At 41.0% G+C, this 27,616-nt stretch overlaps 2 protein-coding genes across 8 annotated transcripts in view; both read right to left on the bottom strand.

The window, feature by feature from the left end:
* Nucleotides 1-7,959, bottom strand: part of usp19 (ubiquitin specific peptidase 19) — a 22,301-nt gene extending 14,342 nt beyond the window's left edge. For 2 of the 4 annotated variants that reach the window (XM_088291697.1, XM_088291699.1), the window contains exons 1-6: nucleotides 7,563-7,959; nucleotides 6,153-6,517; nucleotides 2,470-2,598; nucleotides 1,775-1,911; nucleotides 1,120-1,674; nucleotides 1-140 (exon numbers count right to left, since the gene is read on the bottom strand). The exon at nucleotides 1-140 is cut by the window's left edge and continues 242 nt beyond it. In XM_088291697.1, coding sequence (XP_088147823.1) covers nucleotides 1-140; nucleotides 1,120-1,674; nucleotides 1,775-1,911; nucleotides 2,470-2,598; nucleotides 6,153-6,357 — 1,166 coding nt within the window. In that variant the 5' untranslated portion in view covers nucleotides 6,358-6,517; nucleotides 7,563-7,959. The remainder of the gene's footprint in view (nucleotides 141-1,119; nucleotides 1,675-1,774; nucleotides 1,912-2,469; nucleotides 2,599-6,152; nucleotides 6,518-7,562) is intronic. The other 2 variants (XM_088291700.1, XM_088291701.1) reach the window with 1 other exon arrangement.
* Nucleotides 7,960-8,381: 422 nt separating this feature from the next.
* The window catches only part of lamb2 (laminin, beta 2 (laminin S)), a 38,708-nt gene continuing 19,473 nt past the window's right edge, over nucleotides 8,382-27,616 (bottom strand). The window contains exons 11-36 of one of the 4 annotated variants that reach the window (XM_088291693.1): nucleotides 26,586-26,765; nucleotides 25,961-26,073; nucleotides 25,276-25,355; nucleotides 24,563-24,698; nucleotides 24,329-24,487; nucleotides 22,412-22,539; nucleotides 21,206-21,338; nucleotides 20,932-21,124; nucleotides 20,585-20,728; nucleotides 19,194-19,425; nucleotides 18,419-18,588; nucleotides 18,134-18,169; nucleotides 16,935-17,159; nucleotides 16,637-16,854; nucleotides 15,631-15,727; nucleotides 15,006-15,187; nucleotides 14,706-14,896; nucleotides 14,359-14,543; nucleotides 13,468-13,709; nucleotides 13,027-13,230; nucleotides 12,475-12,619; nucleotides 12,194-12,401; nucleotides 11,120-11,261; nucleotides 9,996-10,172; nucleotides 9,761-9,920; nucleotides 8,382-9,547 (exon numbers count right to left, since the gene is read on the bottom strand). In XM_088291693.1, coding sequence (XP_088147819.1) covers nucleotides 9,411-9,547; nucleotides 9,761-9,920; nucleotides 9,996-10,172; nucleotides 11,120-11,261; nucleotides 12,194-12,401; nucleotides 12,475-12,619; nucleotides 13,027-13,230; nucleotides 13,468-13,709; nucleotides 14,359-14,543; nucleotides 14,706-14,896; nucleotides 15,006-15,187; nucleotides 15,631-15,727; nucleotides 16,637-16,854; nucleotides 16,935-17,159; nucleotides 18,134-18,169; nucleotides 18,419-18,588; nucleotides 19,194-19,425; nucleotides 20,585-20,728; nucleotides 20,932-21,124; nucleotides 21,206-21,338; nucleotides 22,412-22,539; nucleotides 24,329-24,487; nucleotides 24,563-24,698; nucleotides 25,276-25,355; nucleotides 25,961-26,073; nucleotides 26,586-26,765 — 4,217 coding nt within the window. In that variant the 3' untranslated portion in view covers nucleotides 8,382-9,410. Of the gene's footprint in view, nucleotides 9,548-9,760; nucleotides 9,921-9,995; nucleotides 10,173-11,119; nucleotides 11,262-12,193; nucleotides 12,402-12,474; nucleotides 12,620-13,026; nucleotides 13,231-13,467; nucleotides 13,710-14,358; nucleotides 14,544-14,705; nucleotides 14,897-15,005; nucleotides 15,188-15,630; nucleotides 15,728-16,636; nucleotides 16,855-16,934; nucleotides 17,160-18,133; nucleotides 18,170-18,418; nucleotides 18,589-19,193; nucleotides 19,426-20,584; nucleotides 20,729-20,931; nucleotides 21,125-21,205; nucleotides 21,339-22,411; nucleotides 22,540-24,328; nucleotides 24,488-24,562; nucleotides 24,699-25,275; nucleotides 25,356-25,960; nucleotides 26,074-26,585; nucleotides 26,766-27,616 lie in introns of those variants that run through there. The other 3 variants (XM_088291695.1, XM_088291694.1, XM_088291696.1) reach the window with 3 other exon arrangements.

Here is a 27,616-nt window from a genome sequence, read left to right as displayed (position 1 = left end):
GGAGAGTCAAGACGGCTGTTGAAGCCCGACGTTTTCAGCGAGTCACTTGTGCTCACAGGAATTGCTGGTTGGTCTTCACAAGCCACAGTTTCAGAGCCTCTGTTTTGAATGTCTGCGGAGATATACGGCTTATCTGCCTCCTAAACAGAAAAAAAATAAATAAAATCAGATACAGCTTGCATGTATTCAACTTTACTCAACTTTTCTTAGAGGCACAAAAAAAAAGGGCATCTTAAAGTGCTTTCCATCAATAAAAACTGAGCATAAAGCAATTAAACAAACATGGTAAAATCAGTAAAAACAAAACACTAAATCAATGGTCGCGTTTCATATGAATTTAAAAGCTAAAGAATACAAATGGAGTTAAGTTTTTTTTTTGTTTGTTTGTAAACAAAATGGACAATGAAAGAGGGGCCTTGTTTGGAACAAGCAACAGAACAAAGCTCCTCTAAACTTCTACTGGTCAGCTTGTCTGAGGCACCCAGCAGGATTGTAGGAACGGAACAGATCAGAGGTAAGACAGGGGGAAACCATTTTGTGCATTGAACTCAAATAAAGTAATCTTTATTTAAAATAACTCTCCTAAAATCTCTAAATACAAAGGCAGCCAGTGGAGGGAAGCCACAGTATGAGTTGTATGCCGCATTTGACAACAGTCACGCCACAATCTTATTGGAGCTAAACTCAACTTTTTTTCTTTTTACAAAATGACTGAAAGGTTTTTTATTTTGAATTTAACTTTTGCATTTTTCCTTGTTACAAACAGTAACTTTGCAACAAAAAAATTGCAAATTAACTAACAATTTTAACCGCTTAACTACATTGTCATGTTATCAGAGTTTTGTTAGTGCTAGAACTAAACATGAAAATCAATAAATAAATGTACGATACATTTGACTGTTATCATTACAAATACGTTTGTGATCACAATTTCCATAGATTATTTTATTCTGTACAATGCACATTCGAAGCAGTTCAAATCGACTTTCAATTAATCATTACATTCCGACTATTTCTGTAGATTTTGTGCAAGCCTCCATACTAATGTGAAGACGCCATGCTCCTCAATTTTGAATAAAACAAAACACATTCTAACGAGTTTTAAGTATTTTTACTAACCTGAACCATGTTAGCAACAGCAACAGCGCTCTCATGTGCATGTTCACCCACTAATCTTTCTACACTCTTGTCTCCATCTCTGTGTGGCGTTTGAGGGAGCTCTACAGCAGGCATGTGTGCAAGCGATGTTCTAGTCTGGGCCGAGTCCATGTCTCGTTCCAGAGAAGACTTGTCCTCCTTGGTGTTCCTGGGAAGATGTGCACTGGTGCGCTTCGCACTGGGCTCTTGGAGTTGCTGGTTACCTTTCTTAACAGGAACCGGCTTAGGTGAAGCGCCCGCGCCGTTCCCATCGCCAAGAGTCGCCGCCACAGAGTCCATGGAGGTTTTGTCAGACGATTGTTTGTGTTTCAGATGGCGTTTGACAGCACGCTCAGCTTTGCTGCCGCTGCATCTTGATGCATTGCGTGAGGGGGAGGAGGGAGCCTGAGATTGACGCTGTGCCAGCGGGGAGGACAACTTGCGATGCTCTGATGACTCTGAGGCAACAGATCTTGTTTCTGGAACCTTGACATTTTTTGTCTCAATGGGTCCAACTTCTTTCTCCTTCTTGTTGGACTGAAACACAACAAATGGAAAAGTTCATTAAAATTGACTTGCATTGGGTGGGGGCAAAATACAAACCATAGCATGGTAATAAAGTTTATTGTCAACTCACTTTTAGTGAGGGCCAAATGTGAATAGGGATCTTCTTGTGCAGGATGAGCAACAGAAATCCTCCCTTCTCTTTGTATTGCACCCGACTACAAGAGGCCTCGATTTCCTCCTGCAATTGGCAGGTCCACTCACGGCCATCTGAAAAATCAATCGCTCAGTTGTGCAAAATTAAAACTGAATGGAAATGCAAGTTTTTGGAGTAATACTTTGTCTATACGTAGATGTAATGTGCAGATCATGGTATAGTTGCAGACTAAAACATGGTCATATTCACAAAAACTAATTTAGCTACAATTTAAATAACATATTTTCTCTGTGTATGATTTCTTTGCTAATTATGAGTACCTGGAAGCTTCAAGTCAATCAAATACTCAAAGCAAGAGGTCATTTATGGTGTCAATGTTAACTTCGTAAAGAATTAAGATTATTCATTTTAAGTCATTGACCAGATACAATGGAAACTGTAAGGTCAAAGTGGAAAGGTCAAATATGATTTATTCAGCAACCCAGGAAGACCAACACTTTGTTAAGGCTTGGAAATAATGTTTTGAAAACTATTTTAAAATTATCTACATTCATACAAGAGTAAAACTATTAAATAATGAAGGTGTCAAGCAATGTGTATACATTGTAGACTGTTTTTCTTTAACAATTCTTCCCAATTCAACCATTGTTCACGTGGTGCACAGACATTACCTGAGAAGTGCACATGGCAGTGTGTATCAGTGAAGGTTGTGTTGACATCCTCGAGCTTCTGCACACTTTCCCCACAACGCAACTTGATGATAACTTCATTGGCATTTTGTTTCCAATCCACAAAAACATCTGAAAGTGCAAAAAAAAATAATAATTAAATGTGGTCTAATTCATTTTTTATTAATCTTTTATTATTTTAATGTTTTTTCTATATATTTTTTTTACATACAAGTCAACTGAAATAACAGGAAATTGCCAATTATTTCAAATAACTTTAAGGAAAAATAAATCTCTGGTAGACAAGGTTCACAGAAAGGTTGATTGAGTAATGAAAACACACTTTGTGCTCCAAATTAATTGCTTGTAATTGGGGCACAAATCTAACGTCATCATGAAGCTTCTGTCGACAGCACGCAGAATGCCAGGGTCGGGGTTTTTATCAATTTCTATTCATATTGGTCACGTGTCAATCAGTGAAGCCCAAAGTTCAAAGTAAACATGGTGAAGCTGGATTTAGCTGTTATGCGGCACACGAGTAGAATCAGCTGCCAAGACAAGTGATCTCAGCCTTGAGAGTAAAAAGCTTTTAACTTAAAAGCATCCTTTTTTTGCCCCATGCCATTGATTAAAGGAACAGTGTGTATAATTCAGAATGCCACAACCTAAATTCAACATGCGTGCATTATGAAGCATACGCATTATGGTGCCTCATTTCTGAATGTCGTTAACTGTTCTGTTGGTAAATGCTTGTAGGTGTGTCTTTGCTTGTGTGAAGCACACCTGAGTTTCCTTGTGTATTAAATGTGCTATATAAATAAAGCTGCCTTGCCTAACGACAACTCGTGTCATTCCACCATAGGGTTCGGGCCAACTGACAAAAGACAAAGTGGCTGGACTTCAGTTGTCTGCTAATGTTGTCAACATGAGCATGCACCTACTTCCTCTATCCATTTCGGCTGCACGCCAGTTGGGTGTGAATTACATGCACACTCTTCTGGTTGCTGATATCTCGTGAAATCCCTTATTATGCCTCCATGACATACACAGCGAAAACACAAAATTCCCTTCTTGATCGTTAAGTTATATTAACAGTATAGGCAATGGTATTGAAAAGTGAGCCTCCTTATGGTTGGCACATTGTCAGCAGTACAAGTAGAAAATGCAATCTGATCCACCAGATTGTTTTTCAGGAATATACTCAAAACACTTTCCCCAGGTGTTTTTCAATCCATCTATCAAAACATGACAGTAATTTATTCATTTTGCAAAGTGAAACACACATTCCATTAAGCTCTCTGCATAAAACTGGTAGTACAAGACCAGCAGTGTCAGGCTGGATACAAATAAACTACCCGGCAATCAGAGCCATGTGGTGCACCTGCTCACACTCATTCAAGCCATGTCCACTGCACTCACATGCACAAGTTGTAGTCTCAGCACGCTTACATAGTGTAATAAACGCAGAAACGACAGAAAGAAATATCCAATAACTTGCCACACAATTTTATGCCAACTAAATAAACATAAGCCACGCACATATTAAAAATAGACATCATTTAATATCTTATCTACTGGAAACTTCAGAATAGAGTAAAAAAAAAAAAAGTTGTATACCGTTTTCCATGTGACAAAGCCGTGGAAATGTGAGCCAAATATCAAATCCAAATTCTCAGTTTTGAGTGTGCTCGTCTTCCTATTTAGTCCGCAACACAACTAAAGAGCCTCGGCTTTCACTCACCCCTCTCGTTCTGCCTTCGCTCTCTCTCTAAATGTCAGGAACAACACTCTATCCTTGCTAGGTGGTTGCAATGCCTAATGTCACCTCGAATTTCTTGTCATACAATAAACACACATGCACACGCCGCAAACAATAAATGGAGAAAGGTCGTGACATAGCTGAAATAAAAAAATCCTTTATGTGCGAAAACGACCCAACAATGCTGTATATTCTGTCGACAATGTTTTATTGGTCAATTTATTGTATGTTTTATGGAAAGAGTTTGAGGTAGGTCACTTTTTCTAATACTTTGGACTCTACTCTTATCAATGCTATTACTTTTACTTTATAGCTGGAATTAAAAAAAAAAGATGAAGATGGGGCGGGAGAGTAACTGCTTTCATGAACTTGCTCTGAATGTCACATGATCAACCTTGCACCTGCTTCTATTACAAAAGCATGAATTAACTGCAAAGCCTTTAAATAAGTTATCATTAGAAGACCAAAGTCCAAGTCTGGATGTGTACATTGCCACATTAACGGCCATCTAACTTAACGAGAGCCATTTGCTTTCTAGAGGAGAGCTTTCCATTCAGCTCGCTCCCATTCAGTCAGGCGCTGCCGGCCCACTGCGCACTTGCGATGGCGACATGCACGCTTGTCTATATTCAACGGCACATGTGGAATTATAAATACTGTGGGACTACTGTCGTAAAACACAATGGACAGAATATGTATATGGGCAGTTGGGTCTCAAACTTAACTTGTATTAATATGATCGCCAGCTTAAATGCACAAACCTATTAATTGTTTGTGTGTGTTGTGGGTTAGTCACTTGAATCAATCGTGACATATGTAACAGGTAGATGTTTGTGATATGTGTGTTATCTTTGACAACACACTCAACCTTGATGGTAGGGTCATGACGGGAACATGACTCAACTCAACTATTTATGGAGCACTTTAAAACAACCGCTGCTTACAAAGTGCGGTAGATGGAGCAAAAAATAAGTCATACAACAACAAGGATGTTTAAAACAATAAATTAATAATGAAGAAAGTAACAAGTGGAAAAAAACAGCAAAACCTAAACCAAGTCTCATTCTGAGTCAAAAGTAAAAAAGAAATACATACATGTTTGAGGAGTGTTAAGGCTACAAATCTCAAAATAATGTGTGCTTCCTATCAATCTATAAAAGCTGATATATATCAAAAGGAATGATGGGGGCAAAACCGCTTTGCTATTTTATTTTGTTACAATCAATGGTCCATCTAATCATTTAATACATGATAAAACAAACCACCAGGCCTCCATCATTCAGACCAGTTGCTGGGATTTTATACTCCCAAAAGGCTGAAATAAGAAATAAATATTTTAGTGCCTTTAAGTACTGGATATGAATAAAAATATCAGTAGTGTTTAAAAAATGTTAACCGTTTTTTCAATGTTCAATTCAGGGTTTAAATTTTTTTTAAATTTTTTGGGTTTTTTTCATTATAGAAAGCTTCCTAATTAGTGCACTTTTAATGCATGAACGAAGGTGGCCAGAATGTATGACATAGCTCTACTCTGCAGCTTCCTTATGTCACAACAAGGATTTACACCAAACAAAAGGCGCAATAACAGACCCAAGTATGGGGAAAAAAAGAAAAAAAATTCATTTAAAAATAAATCTAAAAATATGCGAATATCTGGGTGCCAAACTGCTGGTATGTGGGGGTCGACAGTATCATCCAATGCAGAGTATATCCAAAGGTTCTCGATTTTACAAAGTACCATCCAGGCCCATGTATCCTTTACTTCCAAATCAGAATCAAATTCAAGTGAATCAACTCAGACATGGGTGCATACTAACGTATTCGAGACATAAATAACATTTCCACAGACAACTGCATTCCGAGTTCACTGAAAGTTACAATATTTTTGTTGTAGTGTACTTTTTCCTCTATAATATGGGCTGCTTACCCTTTTTGACCTCTGCAAGTACTCCATCTACACCTGCAGCAGCAGCAGCTCTCTTGGCCTCTCTGGACTCCTGGTTAGCTCTGTCCTTCTGCTTCTTCTTATTGGCACTGGAGGACAGCTCTGACCCATGGTCACCTCCTCCCCTCTGCTGATTCGGAGCCCCGCCGCGTCGGCCCGCGGCCCCATTACCACTGCCACTGGACATCTTCAGACACTTGGCGCTAAGGGGCCGCCCGTCGCCGGATTCGCTGCCGCTGCTGGGGTCTGGATCTGAGGTGTGCCGCTTCCTGCCTGGCCCGGCTATCTTGGCGATGATACGGGTCTCACCTCTCTTAGAAGACAATCACTACCGGGGAAAGGCAAACCTAGGGCATCATAGAAACAGAAACAGAAAATATTTCACTTATTCAAATGCCATAAAGGGACACGTAATTGACGTTAAGATTGACACATATAATACATTTGCAGGTAAAAATGACATCAGCACTAAAATGTGCCCCCTCCCGAAAAGACTGTAGTGATTTGAGGTTTTTTTTTTTAGGGGGGGGGGGGGTAAGATTTACGACAAACTCACCTTACTCACATTTTTCACAATTCAACTATTCCTCAACATGCTATAGTTTGTGCTCTTTCTGTGGCATCCTAAAATACAGTCCAAGCACTGTCACCGGCAACAACATTAGCCAACTTGCTGAGTACTTGAGTGGGCAAAGGCACAATCTTATGAGTGGGCAAAAGGCACAATCTTCTGTTAAAGGTGCAATTAACCTGTATATCCACCTGATGCATTTCCTGAATGCGAATAGCTGCTTTGTATTGGACTAATCAGGCCCAAATTTAACTCAAGGGAGAAATCATCATCATTACACCCCATAAACCCAACATTTTTGTGACATTTATGATGAGCGTGTGCTATGAAGTCTTTCTAATGTAAAATACGTGCGTTGGCTCAATAACGGTTGGGAAATATTGGCTGAACAAAGCATGCGCTCGTTATTGTTGCGATCGTAAACACGATGGCTGTCATTGTCGATCTTTAATAAACTATTACCTGCAGTTCCGTCAAGTCTACACGAGATGTTAACAACACCAAAAGATCTTGCGGTCACCGTTAAATTGAGCATTGGCGTCATTACAAACGTCAATACATTTACACTGCATGTAGTTCTGAAACCCAAGATTTAATCTACGAAGTGTGCTAATAGTATCACGTAATTGGTCATCTAAATGTATTAATTCGACTGCCAACGCCTGAATTTTGCAGTAGAAGCAAAACAATCGCTTAATGGCATTAGCCGATGCTAAAGCTAATGCTAACCTCCATTTTGCACAAGAACAAATAAGGCACGGCTTTGCGGTCATCTGGGGACAAGGTGCTGTTTGATATTAAAACGAAAGCATCGTACTCACCATGCATCAATTTAAGGAGACGTCAAATGTTTTTGTGCGCGTACACAATAACCGGCGACTTGCTGCGCGTCCACACTGCCTGCTAAAGCTTTCTTCGCGACAGCAGGCCGCTCAGCTCCTGGCCGCACACGCAACCCCGTAGTCCACGGAGCTTCTGGAATTTTCTTTCTTTTTTATCCAGGAGCCATTTCGGACTAAGTTAAACGGGCAATTGAATATGTGCTTTAATCGAAAGACGATACGTGAACGACGGTCAGCCTGCTGGTGCCATTGATGAGGGGACAATCCGCGGAATAGAAGTCTACTTTGTTTAGGACAACATCCTGCCCGACCGAGCCTTGAGACGGCTAGTCACTTCCTGGATGGCGACACCACGTGATCTGTAGCAATTCTCTTTGATGTGGGCACATGTACACTCAAATAGGATCGATGCCAAACGACATTAAGAGACATCCTCGACAAAGACAATTCGTTTAATGCTTTTGAAAGGCAAAAAAGAGCTAAATTTCAAGGATATGAAAGGTATGAAGAGCTAATGCGTCATGTACAGGAGACACGTTTATAGTGCTGTTTATTTTGCGACGCACATTTAATTAACGGATTTTTTTTTTTTTACCACGTACCATGAACAATTCCAAATTATTTGGGTCAAGAATAAAGCTAATTGTAATGCACAGTACTGAACAAGTGTGTGCAGGGTTGGGGCAGAAGATTTTTTTTTAAACTAAAAACGTCTTTTATATGACTTTATTAAACGTTTACAGGAATGGTCACAAGGGTGTGCATAAAAAGATGCGTAAACATTTCCCAAGGCATTTTTGGATGTATAATTGTATATATGCTCACGTTTTGTTTTTGTTTTTTACATTTTTGAAGTGCAAGGAAAACCTTTTTTAAAATATCAAAACAGATTTTACTGTAGTAAGGCGAAAAAGATTCTACTAAGTCAAACAAGCAAATTTGGTTGCAATTACAAGAAGTTAGATATTTCCATAATGTAAACAAAGTATTTTACCAACATTTGGAAACATAGAAACACATTAAAACAAACGAAAAATAGTACAAATTTTCAACCTTTATTCACAAAATTAAGGCACTGTAATACTCCAGTACTTTATAACTTTGGCATTTTTCTTCTGATCTTTGGTTTCTCACTTTTTGTCAAGCATACATGTAAATGCAAAATCTATTTTACAATTTTGTTCTCATAATATTACAGCTATATTATTGTTTAAGTATTTATGTGTAGCCCTAATACCATTTGTACTGTAAAACTGAAACTACCATGACAATGGAATATAATAGCCCAGTAAAAATTAAACACAGTTATGGATAGATGCATATGTTTAAATTTATGGAATACTGGCAAGTGCCATACAGTATATTCAACTCGGCAGTTCTTAATATCACCCTGAATCTTGTAAGAGTCGATTACAAGAATGCATGTTTGAGACGTTCCTTATTGGCTTCCTTTCCATTGTGACAAAACAAAACAAAACATGGCTTAAACATGAGGGTTTTGATCTAATTGGTTTAAAACCACAAGGCGGTTGTGTTTTGTGTGTAATTTCAGCAGGTTAATTGTGTTGAATAAAGATCAAAAGAAACTTTCCAAAAAATAACATTCAGTAGTTAATGTAATGTTATTTTAGCCCGTATGTTTGGACATCTGTTATTTAAATTAGACACGCATTTTTGATATTCAGTACACACATTTACAAGCATACAATTCCAGATTGTTTTTTGAACAATGAAAACCGATACAACTTGCACACATTTAGCTCTCCTGGTATGTTCCACCTGACATGCAGTGTGCAGAATAGTAAGTCAGACCAGAAGAGGAGGCTCCTACTGGCATGTGTTATAAATTTGGATCTGTTTGTTGATGTCATTTAAGATGGCTTTCATCTTGTCTTCCAAGCCATCCAGCTGACGAGCTTTCCCTTCCAACTTTCTCTCGTTCTCTTCATATTTTTTCTCCAGCTCTGTAGGAACAAAATATTTCAAGAGCAATCAACATGTGATATACATTCAGTCATGTTTTACATGAAAATCTATCCATCCATTTTTTATAGTGCTGTCTTCATTTGGGTCACAGGTCAACTTCCAGTCAAAAGGCGAGATTTGCCTTGAACATACCACAGCCATCTGAGCCCATGATTTAGTTCACATTTTTTCCAAACATACACAAACAGTACCTGCTAGTCTCTGCAACTTGTTCTGGGCGTCCTGCAGTAATTGTTTCGCTTCGTCCCTAAGGCTCTCCGCCTTCGTCTTGGCATCTTGAACAGCTTTGACCTTGGTGCCAACACGCTGCTTCACCTCATGGTATTTATCGGTCAGCTGTCCGTCTAGAATCTGAGCATCAAAAGATGAGTGTGTATGTCAGTAAAGACGACACATTTGCCCATGCAGAGGGATCAGCGCACATACCTGTTTGGCTTCGTTCGCTTTGTCTCGTGCCATCGTGGCCGTCTCTTCAGCCCGAGCTGCTGCCATGCTGTTGTTAGCGCGTTTGGTCTTCAGCACATTAATCTCACGGCCCAGCGTGCCCAGATGAATCATGGCTTCGCTTAGTTGCCGCTCACCGTCAGATGTCTCTGATTCTATCTGTGGAGGTTCACGTGCAGGTAATGTGAAAATCAGTCCTAGCAACACATATAGTACGCGTTGCAATAGCTTTACAATTTTGAAACCAAAGTAAGACTATTCTACCACTTATAGTGTTCATTTGTTTAGGGTTATCTGGAGTCTATCTCAGCTAACTTTGGCCAAGAGGCATGCCAGGCAGTCACCAAGACAGACAGACAACCCTTAACACTCACATTCACGTTGTCCATGAATCGGAAAGGAATTCATGCAGGCAGCACAGAGGTCAGGGGATCCGACCATTACATAACAAAAAACATTCTAAAATTGATACAAGCTGATTACGCAAAAAGTAATGTTATGAATTGTTCAAATACAATAGATTTAATATGTGCTTGAATTTTTTTGTGTCTTACTATAAAAAAAAAGGTTTTATTTTGTAACTTACATAATTTCACCTATTACGGGTCAGTCTAATCGTATGCCCCACAATAAACGGGTTTCACTGCATATTCATATTATAAACTACAATATTTAACTGTTTTTATAGCTGTACAACAGGAATATTAAAATGTTATTAACGTCATCACAGATAGTTAATACGTTGTGTCAGTGTGACACTTTGAGACTGGAAATGAATGAATTGACTTTATTTCTATTCCCATTGGAAAACTGTTGAGAATTTGTCATGTCATTTTCAACATCGTTTATCCTGTACTTTGGGTTGCGGGGCCTGCTGGAGGTTATCCCAGCCAGTCGCAGGACACACGAGAGACAAGCAACCACACACACCTCCACTGAACGAGAACCGAATCCATGCTGCTCGCACATCAGCCGGGCGAGGATGCCACTACACCATCAGTGACTCAAGCAGTGTCACAAAAATGATTATGTCGGACTTTGCAAGTCCCTTTGGGTAAGCATTACGGGGTAGAAATTGAATCAGTGGTTTGGATATTTTTGTTTACCTGTGCCAGGCGGGTCTCTGTCTCATCAATGTCAGCTCTGGCCCTGGCGATGGCTTTTTCTGCAGATGTCTGGGCAGTCTTAGCATCCACCAAGGCCTGCTTCACTGTCTCTGTGGTGGTCTTCACACCTTCAGCATGATGCCTGTTCAGCAGCACAATGTTATACACACAGAAGGGGGTTTGCGAGTTTTAGAATTGACTTCTAGATTCTTTTAAAGGATTGTGTAAAGCCAAAGTCTGATATTTGCTTCAATTATTATTTAGCATGTTTAGCTTGGGTACTTTCTGGAAGTTAGGAGAATCTTCATTGCAAGTCATTTTTGAAAATTAAATAAAGTATTTTTTAAGTCTGCAATTTTTAAGGGTAATCTTAAAAGCAAAGAACGAGTAAGAGGACACTTGTTGCAAGTGTGACCCCCAAGCAAAAAACAGATCACCTGTGTCAAATTGGGAAAAAAATTGATTTTCACAAAAGGCCTTAAAAATATTTTCCAATGATGGCTAGATAGTAGAATGTCAAGTTAAATAAAGATCAGGAATGGAGTAAATGAAGAATGGAGAAAATCACAAAATGTGTAAAATGTACTCCTGAGCAATGCATACTAACACGGATCAGAAATAAATGACACTTATTCCCAATAACATGATTTCAGAAACACAAGTTTTCATCCTGATATCCCAACACAAGTTTGTATTAAATTCATTGCTTCCACTTGCATGCAGCAGCAGCCAATTAGACTCATTTATTTTGGACTTGAAATTGTTGTTGCATGCTCGCAAGACGTTTAAGTAAGAAATCGACTTTTGATCTGTTTTGTACTGGAGTGTCACAAATATGACATTGAGATTCTCTGTAGGTTTATTCTTAATCAATTTCTTATCTGATTGATTTGTAACATACTCTATTGGAACTCGGTTTACCACATCAAGTGTTCTTTTATAAGTGAGGGCCATTCTACTCTTTTTCCCCTTGTATGAATTGTGTAAATCTCTTTTCTTATAATGTGGATCCCTGGAAGTGAAAGGTGCGATACAAATGAAGTTTGGTTGACTAAATTGCCCAATGACAAATACCTTGCCCTCTTGGCATCCAGCAGTAGTTTTTCCGCCTTACGGACATCATCCTGCGTCTGCGCCAGGATGGCATCGACGTTGGAAAGGCTGCGGACGCGTTCTTTGATTTCGTCTGCAAGATGTCTGATCTGCAGAGGAGAAGCGGGGATGGAGAGCTCCAGCACACGATTGGCCACCGCTTCTATATGGTCAGGGTCCGCCCCTTCCTCTAAAAGAAAGGCACAAGACATGTTGTAGTGAAAAAAATCATTATCATGACATCATTAATCTAGTAGACTCACGCATGAGGAAGTCCCTGATCTGTTTGATAAGGTCTCGCAGGTCCTTGTTGGAGCGTTCCACTTGGTTCTTGGTGGCTTTGGCTTTGTCGAGAGCTGCTTGGGCTTTACCTTTGGCCTCCACTGCCTTCGTCTTGGCTTCCGCCACCTCACCAAAACAATACAATCACTTCAACTTGTTGTAATAATTCATCTGTAGTTGCTGTCTTGCATTCGAAGAACAATGGGTAAGGATTTACTAAAGATCACATGTTGTCCTTTAGTTAAATGAAAAGTAATCTATGAGATTTATTATAATCCCTGGAGAGGCGTTCAATTTTACAAAGTTAGTGTAATAATATTTCTCAGAATCCATTTAAATGGCAACAGACAATTTGCTACCATGACAACTATAACGAACTACAGCGCATCCATACCTTGGAAACATTTATTATAATCCCTGGAGAGGCGTTCAATTTTACAAAGTTAGTGTAATAATATTTCTCAGAATCCATTTAAATGGCAACAGACAATTTGCTACCATGACAACTATAACGAACTACAGCGCATCCATACCTTGGAAACAAGTCCCTCCACTTCTCCCATGGCTTTGTTGAGCTGCTTCTCGGCATGCTTGGCTCTCTCCAAAGCATTGTCAGATGCCGCTACAGCACCGTTACAGTTGAGGCCTCCACAGTGACGGTTCCCCTCATCGTCACGGCAACCCGCACCACCACAAGGGCTTTCCGCACAGGGAGCATCGCCTGTTGTACCACAAACCTGTTGTAGGGCAGGTTATGTATATGTGTCAGAAAATATCATTATACAAAACATTGACAATAGAAGCTAGTTAATTAATATAAGGCAAAAAGATAAGACATTCCCTTAGTGAAACTCGCTCATTACTCGTTTAGCTGTCACTGAAATTTTCATTGATAACAGTTAATATATGCATAATGCATAAAATAGTAGTTATACATTTGCATTATTTATAATTATAACAGACCAAGATCAGACCTTCTCATTGATCTTCTGCATGTCCAGATTCTGAACTTTGGTCTTGAGTTCCCCCAGCGAGCGCTTGTTGGCGGCATTTTTACGGTTGAAGTCGTCCTTCTTAGCAGAGATGAGGCGCTCGGTGCGACGGCGGGTGTCTGCTGATTGGCTGACTGTGCTGGGCCTGGTCACTGTTGACTGGTTGGCACGGCGCTCAGCGTCCCAAGATTTATTGTGGGAGGTGCGAATGCTGTCGTACGCGCCTGGTAGAGAAGGGATGACGGAAGAGGAGATTGATTGATTCAACTTCATCAAAAAAGGTACATTTTGTAAATCACAGCCATTAAGGCATTTAGGCTGAGAGAGCCATACCTAATCAGATTTAAATTGAGGAATATGCAGTTTATATTTAATACAGAGAAGTGATTAAATTGTGGAATTAATTAATAAACGTATCGTATTGTCCTAAAAGTGCGGTTTTCATAGTTGTTCTCTTAGTTTGTCATTCAAACAGCAGAGTGGGCATGTGATTGGTTAATTTTATTTATTCTTTATCAGCCTGTTAGGCCTTCATAAATTAAGCCGTGGGAACTCTGAACAGCAACACATGGTCTATCCAATCAATTCCATAAATCTAAAGGTATGTTTCTGTGGCTGATAAATATCGAAATTGTTGCTTTAGTTGTATGGGTTTATTATAAATCCCCGATGTTTTATCTTGTCTTGTGAGAGAGAATGAGAGAAATTGTAGTAAAAAAAAAAAATCAGTATCTAACATGAACAATACATTTTATAGAAAAGGTAGAACAAATGTAGACGATTGCGTGAATAAGGTTTAATAATGACAAATTTGAAGAATAAAAAAATCAATACAGTGACAATAAAATAAGGGACTGCCCTTCACCTGCTCACCTAAGAAATTGGAATTTTTTAGGATATCGAGCTGGTGATGGAGCTGCTCTGACGTAAGGTTCAGTTCTCTGGCCTCCCGCTCGAGAGCACTCAGGTCCTTGCTTGCCTCCGAGTTGCTGTCCTGGACGACAGTCAGATCTCCTTCCAGACGGTTCAATGTGTCGGTGGTCTCACCGATCTGAGATCTGAGGAAAAAAAGACACGTAGTTGTTAATGGATAGCATTCATAAATTAAACAGATTTATCAGACACTTCTTGAAAAATCCACACATTAAAAAAGTAGTAGCAATGTGCTCTGTCACATATTAATCTATGGAAATTCTATCAAGACATGAAGGAACCTGTACCTCAGCTGTTCAATAAGCTCCATCAGAGTGGTAATGGCAGCAGCGGTGGCATTGCGTGAGTTGACGATGCCTTGAGCTTGGGCCAGTTTCTCCTCCAGGTCCCTGAAAATCTTCTCATACGGCCCGGTAAGGCCAGTGGTCTGAATCTCATGGGCGCGCTCTGCCAAAGCCTTGGTGCGCATCGCTAGGTCCTGTTGTAGAAGAAGATATTGTCACTCCATTGGTGAGTTTACATTTCATCTCACCTAACCTAATTGTAAATTTCTCTACCTATACAGATATATTCATGAGACCCTGCACCTGGACAATGCGGTCCCAGTCACCGAAGCATTGATGGCAGGGCTGGCAGTTGGGGAAGACACCAGAGAAACCTCGGGCACACTGGTCACAGCGGACACCTGACACCCCCTGCTGGCATACACAATGACCTGTGACTCTGTTGCACTGGGACGTCTCAATGCCTCGCCAGTCGCAGTCACAAGCTGTAAGAAGGGGAGAGAAGAGCAAAGTAAATATGTGAAATTAAAACGTGTATTTTGCTCCCATGCATATCTGCAATTCAGTTTTTGTCGCTTTTTTTTAATTTGATTCAACTCAGCCTTCGTATTGTCAAAAGTAGTGCTTTGATGCCATCTTGTGGCATCTATAGTCAATTATCAAAATTTTAGGTGTGCGTCAATTACCCTTCGTTGAGAATTCAAGTATTGTTAACAGAACACAAAATGTAAACATGATAGTGACCTGTGCTCTGTATATAAAAATAATATCTGTGAATGTTGGGCACCATAGCTATGATTAAAATGTATCCCTTGGGTTCCCCCCAAGTGGCACGCTACACTAATTTATAACTGACAAAGACATTTTGACTGATGCTTATTACTATTACTAACAAAAGAAGAGTATTACTTCAACTCATGGTCCTGACCTCTGCACTGTGTCCGAGGGTTGCCCCAGAAGTTCTCCTGACAGTCCGTGCAGGTCTTTCCACCAAATCCATCGCGGCACTGACACTGTCCACTAAACTGAACGACAAAAAAAAAATGGTGAAAAATAACATCACTTGAAATCCTCCAAATGGAAGTTTACAAGTAGAGAGACTTTCTTGAACTCCTCTAGTACACAATGGAGAAACATTCAAACTAAATGATTACATGCAGACCAGGAGATACATTCATGATTAATATCCGGTAGACTTGATTATTGTAGCAACCAATAAGCTGCAGAATAGATTTTAAAATTCTGCTACTGTTCAATAAATCACTGACTGGTTTGGGTCCTGAATATGATAAAGAAATGCTGATTGAACATGAACCCAGTAGAGCACTGAGATATGCAGACTTGGATCAATTAGTGGACCGTTAAGTTCAAAGTAAACATGATGACGCTGCATATAGCCGTTATGCTGCACACAAATGGAATGGGCCCCAAGTGTAAATGCGTTGAAATCTAGGTGAAAAAAAATGTAGCAAATCTACCCCTGTGTTACATCTACATAGTGAGAGTGTTTGGGAACTGAGGACTGTTGAAGCTTTGTTGGTGGATTTGTTTGAGTTACAACACAGGTTGCTTAACAGTCCGGTGTCTCCGCAGTTATATTTTAGGCTTCATAATATGCCACACATTTTTAAATTGGAGACGAGTCTGGACGGCTTTGAGGCCAGTGAAGACCTTCCATTCCAAGCGGTGTCCTGGGGCAGATGGTCCACTGATGTTCCACTGTTCACCACAATTAAACATGTTCATAATCCCGTTCCAATCGGTTACACTTGAAGTCAAATGCCTTGCTCGAGGGTAGCGATTCGAACAGCACCACATTTCATATTTGCTATCCCCTGCCACTTCTGCTTTTTGGAAAATATGTTTTGATTGAATTCAAGTCAGACTGACTTTCTGCTGCATTGTTTCGTTTTATGTGTGCTGTATGCATGTACCTCATTGCATGATGAAGTGACTGAGTTGTGGGGGTCACAACCGCAGGGTTCACAGCCTTTGCCACTAGCCAGGTTCCAGTGTCCGGGGGAGCAGTGATCACACGTCTGACCGATTACATTAGCAAGACATTGGCACTGGCCTGTGTTCCGTTGGCATACGCAGTCCTCACGCTCCATACACTGGCTGCGCTCCGTGCCAAGGAAGTTACATACACATTCTAAAGTGTGCACGGGGATAAGCATGTGACAATTAAAAAAAAAATGTTAGGGCAGCAGGAAGTGTGAAAAAGTGACTTACTCCTGCAGTTGCGTCTTGAAGCATCTCCGAAATAACCACTTTTGCAGATGCCACAGTCGGGTCCTTCTGTGTTATAAAGGCATTTCCTGCACTCTCCAATTCGCCGGTCGCACGCTTCAATGTCAGACATGTCTATGTTGTTGTTGCACTGGCACGGCTGGCAGCCTCCCCCCGGCTGAGAGGGGTTGCCATAGTAACCCGGAGCACATTCCTCACATCGAGTACCTAAATTGGGAGGAAACGCGGATCGATCAGACTGAAATAAGTAGATTTGATAATCACGATATTACTAGCGGTGTGCATCTCCAATTTAAAAGACGGATCAAGAACATACACACAAGATCTAAAATTTTAAATTCGCCGCACAAAACAACGGTTTCGATGCCAGTACTCTCACTCTCTAGCAATGCACCTCAATTGCGCGACCAACAAAATACCGGACATATTTGAGTCTGGCAGGAAGGAGTACAAGAGGAAATTAGAGAAAGAGGGAATGAAAAGGTGGGGAAAGATGAAACGGTCACATTCATAAAGCATAAGAGGAGAAAACATGAAAGTTGGACGTGAGTGGGAAAAGAAAAGGAGTATCAGCTCATTTGTTGGTTTTGGAGGTGGTTTCCAATGTTATTAAAATTTAGATAAAGACGAACAGTTTTTCAAACAGTAGCTGACCCAGAGTTGACATAAATCACAGACTTGTCTCACAGACCCCCCGCCAACTAAAAATAAAATGGGCCTTCCTGCTCAGATCCTTGAAAGGGAAAAATATTCACAGACAGCTTCAGAAACTGGTTATTCGTGGTTGTAAAGAACAATGATGTACCCCACCAGACGAACAATGAACCATTCCAAAAGTTGAAACACAATTTATTTGCTGTTGTGGGAACTGGGAAGCTCGATTTCCCAAAATTTCAATGGGGTACAATTGCATACAGTACAATACACATGTAAGGCTCAGAAAGTGGTCAGCCGAATTGCAATAGCAGTGTCCATGGTTCTACGTAATGCGGTCACTCACAAAGAAAAATCACTTGTGAAGGCATGTCTGAGCACCTTGGACCGCAGAGTGTGAAAGCAATGCATGCATAGGCAGGACTGGTGGAAAATAAAGACACACTTGTGGTGGGGTTGGCAGTGCTTGGGTGGGGGCAATACATTTTATTTAACTATTTATTTATTTATGTATTTATTTTACTTACGCTTACAAATGGTCAGCCTGGAGCGTTTAACAATCCCTGTACCAGTAATACAGGGGAGGGGGCAAACAGCAAAAGGTTAGATATTGAAAGTACTGTGTTATAATTGGCCATCAATTGAAGTTGCTCAGGATCAAAAGTGAAAGCATAAGTTTAAAATGTTAAATCCTGTATTCCCAGCACTTCAATGGCTGACATTTAAGTTAAGTTAAATGTACCATTTAAATGAGTGGAAGACACTGTAAAACCTCTCAAAACTTCAAGCAAGCTCATCATACATATGTTTACCTGTGTATCCCTGGTTACAGTTGCAGACAATTTGCCGGTTACGGTTGTCTTGGTAACAGGATGCTGCAAAATGCCGTCCACTGATGGGGCCGTCTGGACAGGGGCATGGTCGACACCAACCGCCAGCAGCTACACCCAGAATGGGGTTACCATAGTAACCATTGGCACACCTAAAGAAACGGCAAAGGCAATGCAAGATGACACTCGCCAGTCGTAGCATTTGGCAAAATTTGGGGTCTTTTCATGAGTGGAAACTTCTATGGTAATTAACTGGAATTAATGGAAATAAATGGGAATAAACAAGGAATTTACTCAAATAAAATTTTGGGTATTAATTTGGAATTTCAATATGGTTGTGGGGTAAAATATATGTTATGCATTATTTGGACTAAAACAACCAGATTTCATGTGATTAAAGTGGTACAAAGTGGCAGCTACAAGTACACGGCCACTTGAGTGAACTGAAAAAATATGACGCAATTAAGGTACTATAAGCTATCTATTCTGCAAGGATGCTTTTGGAAAAACAAAATGTTTAAATGTACCTGTATTCTTAAATATGACACCTTTCCATTAAATTCACCTCAATTCCCAGTTGAATCCCCATACATTGACAAACTCATTTGGAATAATTGCAAATTCCTACAGATTATTTATTTACCTTAAATTTTCCACAAAAGCACACTAAAAACATCCATCAATTCACAACCCACCTCTTCAAACGTAAAACAAAAAGAAATTGTCTGGTGATGCAGATTCCACCGTAAGACGTCACCTGTCGCACGTGTCTCCTCCGGTGTTGTCCCTGCAGTTAATGCATGCACCGCTCCTTTGGTCACACTCGTCGGCATGGCCGTTGCACTGGCAGGGACGACAGTTAGGAAAGCCCCAGTGACCTGCCTGGCATCTGTCGCACTGCCGGCCAAACGCTCCGGGCCGACACTGGCACAGCCCCGTGGACTGGTCACACAGCCGAGTGACCGAGCCTTCTACGCTGCAACCACAGACTGCACGGAGAGATGACAAAATAAGCGACTATAGTACAAATGATGGACATGGATTGGTTTTGCATTTAAATATCTCAAATATAGAGGACTGAGGTGTGGGATTTTCTGAATGTGCAATGATGACCACCAGTAGATGGCGCTCATGTACAGAAAGTCACACTTTTTGGACTGTACTGCTGAGGTGGATGGAAACTGGGTGAAAATACAACCACTTACTAAATTTTATTTATTTCACAATTCATTTCATCATTGTATTAAGCTGATATTGTTAAATGTCAAATCACACTTATTAAGTGTGTATTTGTACATGGTTGCTTCCAGAAATGGAAAGTGGCTCCGTTGCTAATTTAGCTTGGAAATTCAGATTAAAAGGTGCAAAAGTACAAATGCCCGCCAATTTTAGAAGCGCAAATTCTAGTAAAATGCCAAAAGGAGCAAAATTCCACCCATGCGCACAGTTAGACTGCACTTTGGGATAAAGTTGCGGAATGGAAATAGGTATACAGTATATATAAAATATATATATATTTATATATATATATATTAATATATATATTTAAATATATATCTATACATCTATATATATATATTATCTCTCTCTCTCTCTCTCTCTCTCTCTCTCTCTCTCTCTCTCTCTATATATATATATATATTAATATATATATTTAAATATATATCTATACATCTATATATATATATTATCTCTCTCTCTCTCTCTCTCTCTCTCTCTCTCTCTCTCTCTCTCTCTCTCTCTCTCTCTCTCTCTCTCTCTCTCTCTCTCTCTCTCTCTCTCTCTCTCTCTCTCTCTCTCTCTCTCTCTCTCTCTCTCTCTCTCTCTCTCTCTCTCTCTCTCTCTCTCTCTCTCTCTCTCTCTCTCTCTCTCTCTCTCTCTCTCTCTCTCTCTCTCTCTCTCTCTCTCTCTCTCTCTCTCTCTCTCTCTCTCTCTCTCTCTCTCTCTCTCTCTCTCTCTCTCTCTCTCTCTCTCTCTCTCTCTCTCTCTCTCTCTCTCTCTCTCTCTCTCTCTCTCTCTCTCTCTCTCTCTCTCTCTATATATATATATATATATATATATATATATATATATATATATATATATATATATATATATATATATTTTGTATATATATATTTTGTATATATATATTTGATCTCTTCTCACCAATGCAGCCCGAGGGTCCAAAGCCGTAAGTTCCGGGGGCACACTGGTCACACCGTCGACCAATCACATTGGGCTTACAGCGACACTGACCCCCGCGGACATCGCACACTGAGCTGATGGACCCCTCAGGGTCGCAGTTACAAGCTGGAGGGAAGTGCAGATATAAAAGTGTACAGACACAGATGACCACATTGTTGAGTTTTACTAGTGAACATCTGAGGATATGTTCACACAGAGAAAAAAAAGGGAATTCATGGGTTCCCTAGACTATGATTGTTTTAATGATGGGAAGGGGAAAAAAAAGACCAAATATTTGGAAAAAGTAAAAAGTGTGTCGTTGTACTCACACAAAGCCCCATCATTAATAACGGCCGACATGCTTGTGATCAGCTTTGCACAGGTGTCACTCATGGTTGGGTGGATCACGCTCTTCGCCGTCTCGTGGCAGCGGTACCGCTCATAGGTCTGCTTCCTGTTGCTGGAGGCCAGGTCCCCGGCGTTGAAGAGCTCCATGGAAGAGTGTCGAGGCATCAAGGCAATCTGGAGCAAAGATGCACAGGTTCACAAAACTGACCTGGAAAAGAAGCTGGAGGGAATGACACACGAGGAAGATGTCCTCACAGAGTCCACGAGCAGGAAAGCGTTGGCCACTCCGTTAAGGACAGCGTTGGCGTCCTGATAGCGTCTGAACTCGAAGTGGATGGTATATGTCACACCTCTCTCAAGACAGACAGACTGAGGAGGAACCATGAACCTAAGGGAATGTTTAGAAAAAAAAAAAAATCCTATAGTACGCTCTCCTTTGGAGACAAAAAAAGTTCGACAGCCAGTAAATTCCAGGACAATTTTCCCATTGGAACTAACATCCTGGATCACACTGTTGCCGTAAATGATACGCTAATTATAGTCAGCAGATGGTAGCGTTGGGTCTTTTTTGGATGAGATCACCACACATCAAAACAATGCATGAACTATCTTGAACATGGCAGACCTCTGGAAAAGATGACAGAGACAATCTACTTAAATTTAGAAGTACAAGTGATGCTGTAATGTACAGACTCACACACACACACACACCCCCACACCCACACACACACGCACACGCACCCCCCCACACCCCCCCCCACACACACACACGCACTGGTATGGTACAATGCATGGACACATGCGTGTACACACTAAGAAATACTACTACGACCAAATAGCATGCAAATAGTTTGTAATAGTTTGTGAAATGTATAATACATTATTTAGTCATCAAAACCAATTTCACTGTTGCTGTTGTTAAAAAAAGGATGTTTGAGGTGTCACTAAAGCAAAAGCTTATTAGTAAAAGTCATCGTTGTGCATAAAACGCATCTTTTCACAAAGTTTTTTCCCAGTTTTTTTTTTTTGGTCAAGAATTGTTGATTTGGATGAAACCAAATCACACGCTACTGCCGATTACAAAAAAAATCAGATAAGGTGGAAAAACAATTTGTTTCGGTGGTGAAGGAAGCGAGTCTAGTAATATTTTTTTCATTTGGTAGCTTCTGTGTCTATATACTCACAAAACAATTCTCTGTGAGCCTTGAAAAGATCAGTCAGAATTATCCTTGCTTTGCTAGGGAGTGGGGGGATTCCAGTTTTATAGCAGCAAATTTATGGTATATAGCTGTATATGAATACAAAGAAATACTAGATATGATGATGTGATGGGAAAAAAGGTAGCAAGACTCCACACTAGCACCATAAATACTTTACACTTAAGTAGTTCTGAATGTTTTTCCTCCATTCCAAATTTCGTGGTTGAGTGTGTGCGTCTGCATGTGCGCTAGAGCAACAAACCTGGCTCCAGCCGGCAGGGCGACAACAAGTTTGTCATCATCAGGGATTGTGTTTCCACAGGGGCTGCTGGTTGGAATCGGGCCTGGACGGATCACAGTTATTCGTACATCTTCCCAGTCCCGGGGCATCTGGAATAGATGAATGGTAAGAGGCGATGAGTGTCATCTTGACTTTTGTGTGTGTGTCATCCTCAACGGCGCTTATCCTGTACAGGTTTGCTGGAGGGTGCTGGAGCCTATCCCTGGTGAGTTTGGGCAAAAGGCGGACTACATCCTGAACTGGTCGCCAGCCAGTCGTAGGGAACACTCAGACACGCTGCCCACACGCAGGACTGGAGAGTGCACCACTACACGACCTTCTAGACCAGGCGTGGGCAAACTACGGCCCGGGGGCCACATGTGGCCCGTTAAACATTTTAATCCGGCCTGCCGAACTTGAAAAAAATTACCGTATTTTCCGGGCCATAGGGCGCTCTTTAAAGTCCCTAATCTTCCCCAAAACAAACAAAGCGCCTTGTAAAGCAACGCGCCCATTATATGGACTAAGCATCACTCGCGACCATCAACCCTTTCACTCATTGGGCTGTTCGGAGTGCATGTTAGCACACCCTCCTGGACAGAGTCTGAGTCATTTATGCTTCAAATTGACCGTGACTTATACATTATGTGACTATCGTGTTTGGGTGAAGGTGTAGGAGAAAGATGGACAAAAGGGCACAATGTTGTAGCCTATCTTATCATTTATGTTATTGCAAGCAAGAAACGTCCCAGGTTTAGACAACAGACTGCAAAAAGCCCAAAGCACAACAGCACAACATCTCTCTAAACAGCCATGTGATTGGCTGAGTCTGAGTGGCTCCCAAGAAGCCATTGCTGTAATCTTTTTGTGTTATTTTGATTTCTTTTGGGTATATAGATGGCATGAGAGATACATGTTTTGTGTTCATCTTATTTCTTTGTTTCATTGTATTGCTTGCTTGGAGTGTGGTGACCAGTGAAGTCCCTCCCCTGACGGTGTCTAGTAGACTATTGCCAAGACACCTTTTATAGGTTCGAGTCATTGATATTGGCAGTGATTCCTAATAGTTTCATGACATCTGTCATTGAAACGGGGTGATACCTCTGGCAACAATCCCTCAGGAGATTGAGACCTGGTGAGCTGGCATCAGCTAGCGCGAGAGCAGCTGAGCTAGTGCGAGAGCAGCTGAGCTAGCGCGAGAGCAGCTGAGCTAGCGCGAGAGCAGCTGAGCTAGCGGAGCAGCTGAGGGAGCAGCTGAGCTAGCGCCTTGTAGTGCTGCGCACCTAGTATATGCATTAAATACAAAAATAGCACCCTCAACTGGTGTTGCACCCTTTGATGCAGCGCGTCTTATGACCTTAAAAATACGATAAATGGATGAACTTTGTTAATGTTTCATTTTCTAAATACTTTGGTTTTTCAAGGACATGTGTATTGTTGTAATGCTTTTGTTCACTTTCATTTACATTTTTTTTTCTCAGATGAGGTGAGGTTACCAAAACACTCCATCCATCTGCTCCTGGGCCGGCCCCTTCGTCAAATTTTAGAACCTATTGTGGCCCACCAATCAAAAAGTTTTCCCACTCCGCCTCTAGACCTTTGTATTAAAGAAAAATATTCGGACACCTGGCCAATACACCTACAGGAATTATCAATGAACTTTACAATAACTTCCAATCATTTGGGAAGCATGTTGGTGTCTGTGGGAATGTCTTTTCACTTATGATTCCACAGCAGTTGTTTGTCCCAAAATGTTCCCAATCACATAAATTTAAGAATTAAGATTTAAGTTTAATATATAATGCAAAACCTCTGATGGATCAATTAATTGATAAGAGGTGTGTCTAAACACTTTTGTCCTGCAAGTAAAAGTTGTTCAGCAAAAAGAAATGCACACACCTGTGACTCAAAACGGATGAGCAGGTCATACTCCATGGAATACGGGATGTTGCTGATGATGAACTCAAGAGTGCCACCTTCAGCTATGCGGGCGAATCCAATACCCGTCCATGTGGCGGGACGACCTAGCTGGTGTTCCCTGGTCTCCAGCGTGCAGCCCTGATATTAAACGAAAACGTTCACTTTGATGTCTTTTGTAATGCATGATCCTTCATTCCAAACGCAGTTTCTCACCTGACCCATTTTGGCCAACTCAGCTTCATACAAGAGGTGATCCAGTGTCATGAAGAAATAGCCAGACTCCACCTGGGTACACTGGCGTCCTGTCATGTGATTGCGGCAGCGACACTGACCACTATCGATGGAGCATCTACGGAGAAAACATGATTTTACATAAACAATTTTGCTATGTACGGTTCGTTTGTATTGAGGAAAGCATATGTTAACTGGAAACAGAATTTCCAAACCCACTGTTCATTTTTTTAATCACCCTATAATTAATGTCACATAAAATTACAAACATCAACTTGATGGCGCCACATCAGCCAAAGTCAGTTGGCTCCGTTATTTTGGAGTCATGAATTTCTATGGTAATGCATGATGGCTGTTTTACAGTCAAAATAGAAACTACGATGTATTAAAAAAAAAAAAGAAAATCCACATAGTAGATGACCACAAATTATCCCACAGAACACATCTGGAATTTCTCATGCAGTCCAATACATGAGTTGATGAAGTCACAAATAGACTGTAGTTGCTCTACCAAATGGGTAAATTGCATTTTTTTTTTTTTTGCTTCAGTTATTGTCTTTCCGTTGGCAAATATATCTGTCATTATCATTAAGTGATCTGTTTAAATAAGAGGACGTCAAACTATAGTGCCACAGACTAAACAGGAGGCCAGTGACGCTGTATTTATTTTAATCTGCACAGTAAACGTCACTCACTGATTATCCAGAGCTGCTCCGATGTCACATTCACAGCCTCGGCAGCCATTCAGGTCGAGACTCAGGCCCCAGTGCTCTGGCTGGGATAAATAGATTGAAAGTAATGGTGACAACGCTAAGCATCATCCTTCAGCCTATAAAAGTGTTTGAGTCACACACATTGAAGCCAACCCTGTAATCTCAAAGACAAACATTCACAGCTTTGTGGTATATCATCTTTGTCTGGTTCCTGTTATTTAACATTGTGAGTTGTCTTCTCTTCCAAAAGAGAGGGTCTATTTTAGATGATGCAGCAACTACACTTACTAGTCAGCTTCATTGTTTATCCAAGTACTTCACTTCTATCACACACCGATTATTTCTCGTTTTACGTCAGGCAAGATTAAACTTTCAGATTCAGACTTGACCATTTTTAGGCTGATGGTAACCCACACCAAGTGGACTAACCTAAATTTAGACACAGAGCCCAGGCAGGAGCTCACATTCCTGCCCACACTATTCCTGGATGAGTTGGACAAGACAGACAGTGAAAACAAGCAGAACTTAAAGAAAGGAACTAAACAATAAGTAGTAAAAACGGCGAGAGAGCAAAACTCTTGGATGTGAATTTCGTGTCATTTTTATTTAGGAAGTTCAGTAATTAGGGAACAGACTGCCTCTTCAGGCACAAGAGTGAGCATCTTACCAGACACTGGTCACAGCTTCGTCCAGTGACAAGACGCTTGCAGAAGCAGTCGCCACTGACCGGGTCGCATTGGGTGCTGCCTGCCACCGTTCCTCTGTGGTCACACCGGCAAGCTATGCGTGGAGACACACACAAAAAAAAAGCACCTTTTCTGCACAAGTACTTGAAAACAAACTTTAAATAGCATCAGCTCATCTTTTATTTGTGTTGTCCTTTGTTTTGACTTCCGAAGCAAGTCTCGATAGTATTTACAAAACCCAGAACTGTCAGGAGTGAAAAGATTACGATTAGATAAATAAGGCAGCACGGTGGGCGAGTGGGTAGCAAGTCTGCCTTACATATCGGAGGTCCACAGGTTAACGTTGAAATGTATATATCCTCATGGATGACTCATATAAAATAAAAGGGTCAAATCATGAGCCAAGATTCATCTAAATAAACTGCCTTTGGCTTCCAGAGGGGAAATAAACAAAACTTCAAAGCATGTAGAGAAGGGGTGCTCAAGCCCGGTCCTCAAGAGGCCCTATCCACTAATGTGTTGGAGGAGGGAGACATCTAAAACAGTGGATTGGACTTGGGCACCCCTGATGTCGACGAAATCAATGTAACACTTGCGCGTACTCACGTTGGCATCCCTGAGGGTTGTCGGCACTTAGACCGAAGTAGCCGTTCCTACACTTATCACAGCGTTGGCCCTCGACGTTGGCCTTGCAGCGACACTGACCAGCCACCATGCCCGACGTCGGCGCTGTTTGGCTGTCACACATGCCTCCGTTCTCAGAACCTTCTGGATCGCAGTCGCAAGCTGTGGGGAGGCACATCGGGACGGATGACATGGACAATTCATCAAACTACTTTGCAATCGGTCACAGCAGAATGTCATTTCTCAGTGATTTCATCAAATTGCAAATGTCTTTGTCTGTTTCTCAAGTTGGCACAATGAGCCCACATTTCACACATTTCCCGAATAAATATCAACTGCTGATCCTAACTTATTAGTTGATTCTCACTCGAATGGTTGTGCTCTCCAAAACATGTTATCATTGTGTAAGTAATCCTGTTATATTATCAAAATAGTTTGTTAAATTGTCAAAATGAGTCAAGAACATCATATCATGAACACTATATATGAATTTGTTGGGACATTTGATAATTGTTCATGGAATGGAGCGTCTACCACCGTACACTCCTTTCGTCAATCCAATTGAGGATTTTTGGGGAGGTGGAGAGTTGATGAACATTGGGCTCAGGGCCAGAGGTCCACGCTTCATGCAATGCATGCTCCATGTGAGGACCTCACAGGGGATCAGTGAAAGGGATGGGTTGAGACATTTGCAGTGGTTCTTCCCTCGCTACATCACAACGCAAAATATCTGCTGCAATGCAGATGAATATCTATGGCCAAACTGAGAGCAGCGCATCAATGGCCAATAAAATGAGGATAGTGGCCAAGAGAGGGAGGGTGACAACGGCAAGCAGTGGAATTATTACTGCAGTTGTGAAATTTAACTTGTCTTAACTCTTAACTTGTTTTTGTGTGCCCGGCAATTGGCTGGCAACCAGTTCAGGGTGTACCCCTGCTACCCTTGTGAGGAGAAGCGGAACATATAATGGATGGATGGAAATATTTTTTTCTCAGTTCTATACATCGTTGTA

This window comes from Idiotropiscis lumnitzeri, chromosome 3 (assembly GCF_059441095.1).
Source record: "Idiotropiscis lumnitzeri isolate Australia: NSW breed Sydney's pygmy pipehorse chromosome 3, RoL_Ilum_1.0, whole genome shotgun sequence".
In the NCBI taxonomy this organism is placed as follows: Eukaryota; Metazoa; Chordata; class Actinopteri; order Syngnathiformes; family Syngnathidae; genus Idiotropiscis; species Idiotropiscis lumnitzeri.
This window is presented reverse-complemented; position numbering and strand designations above follow the sequence as displayed.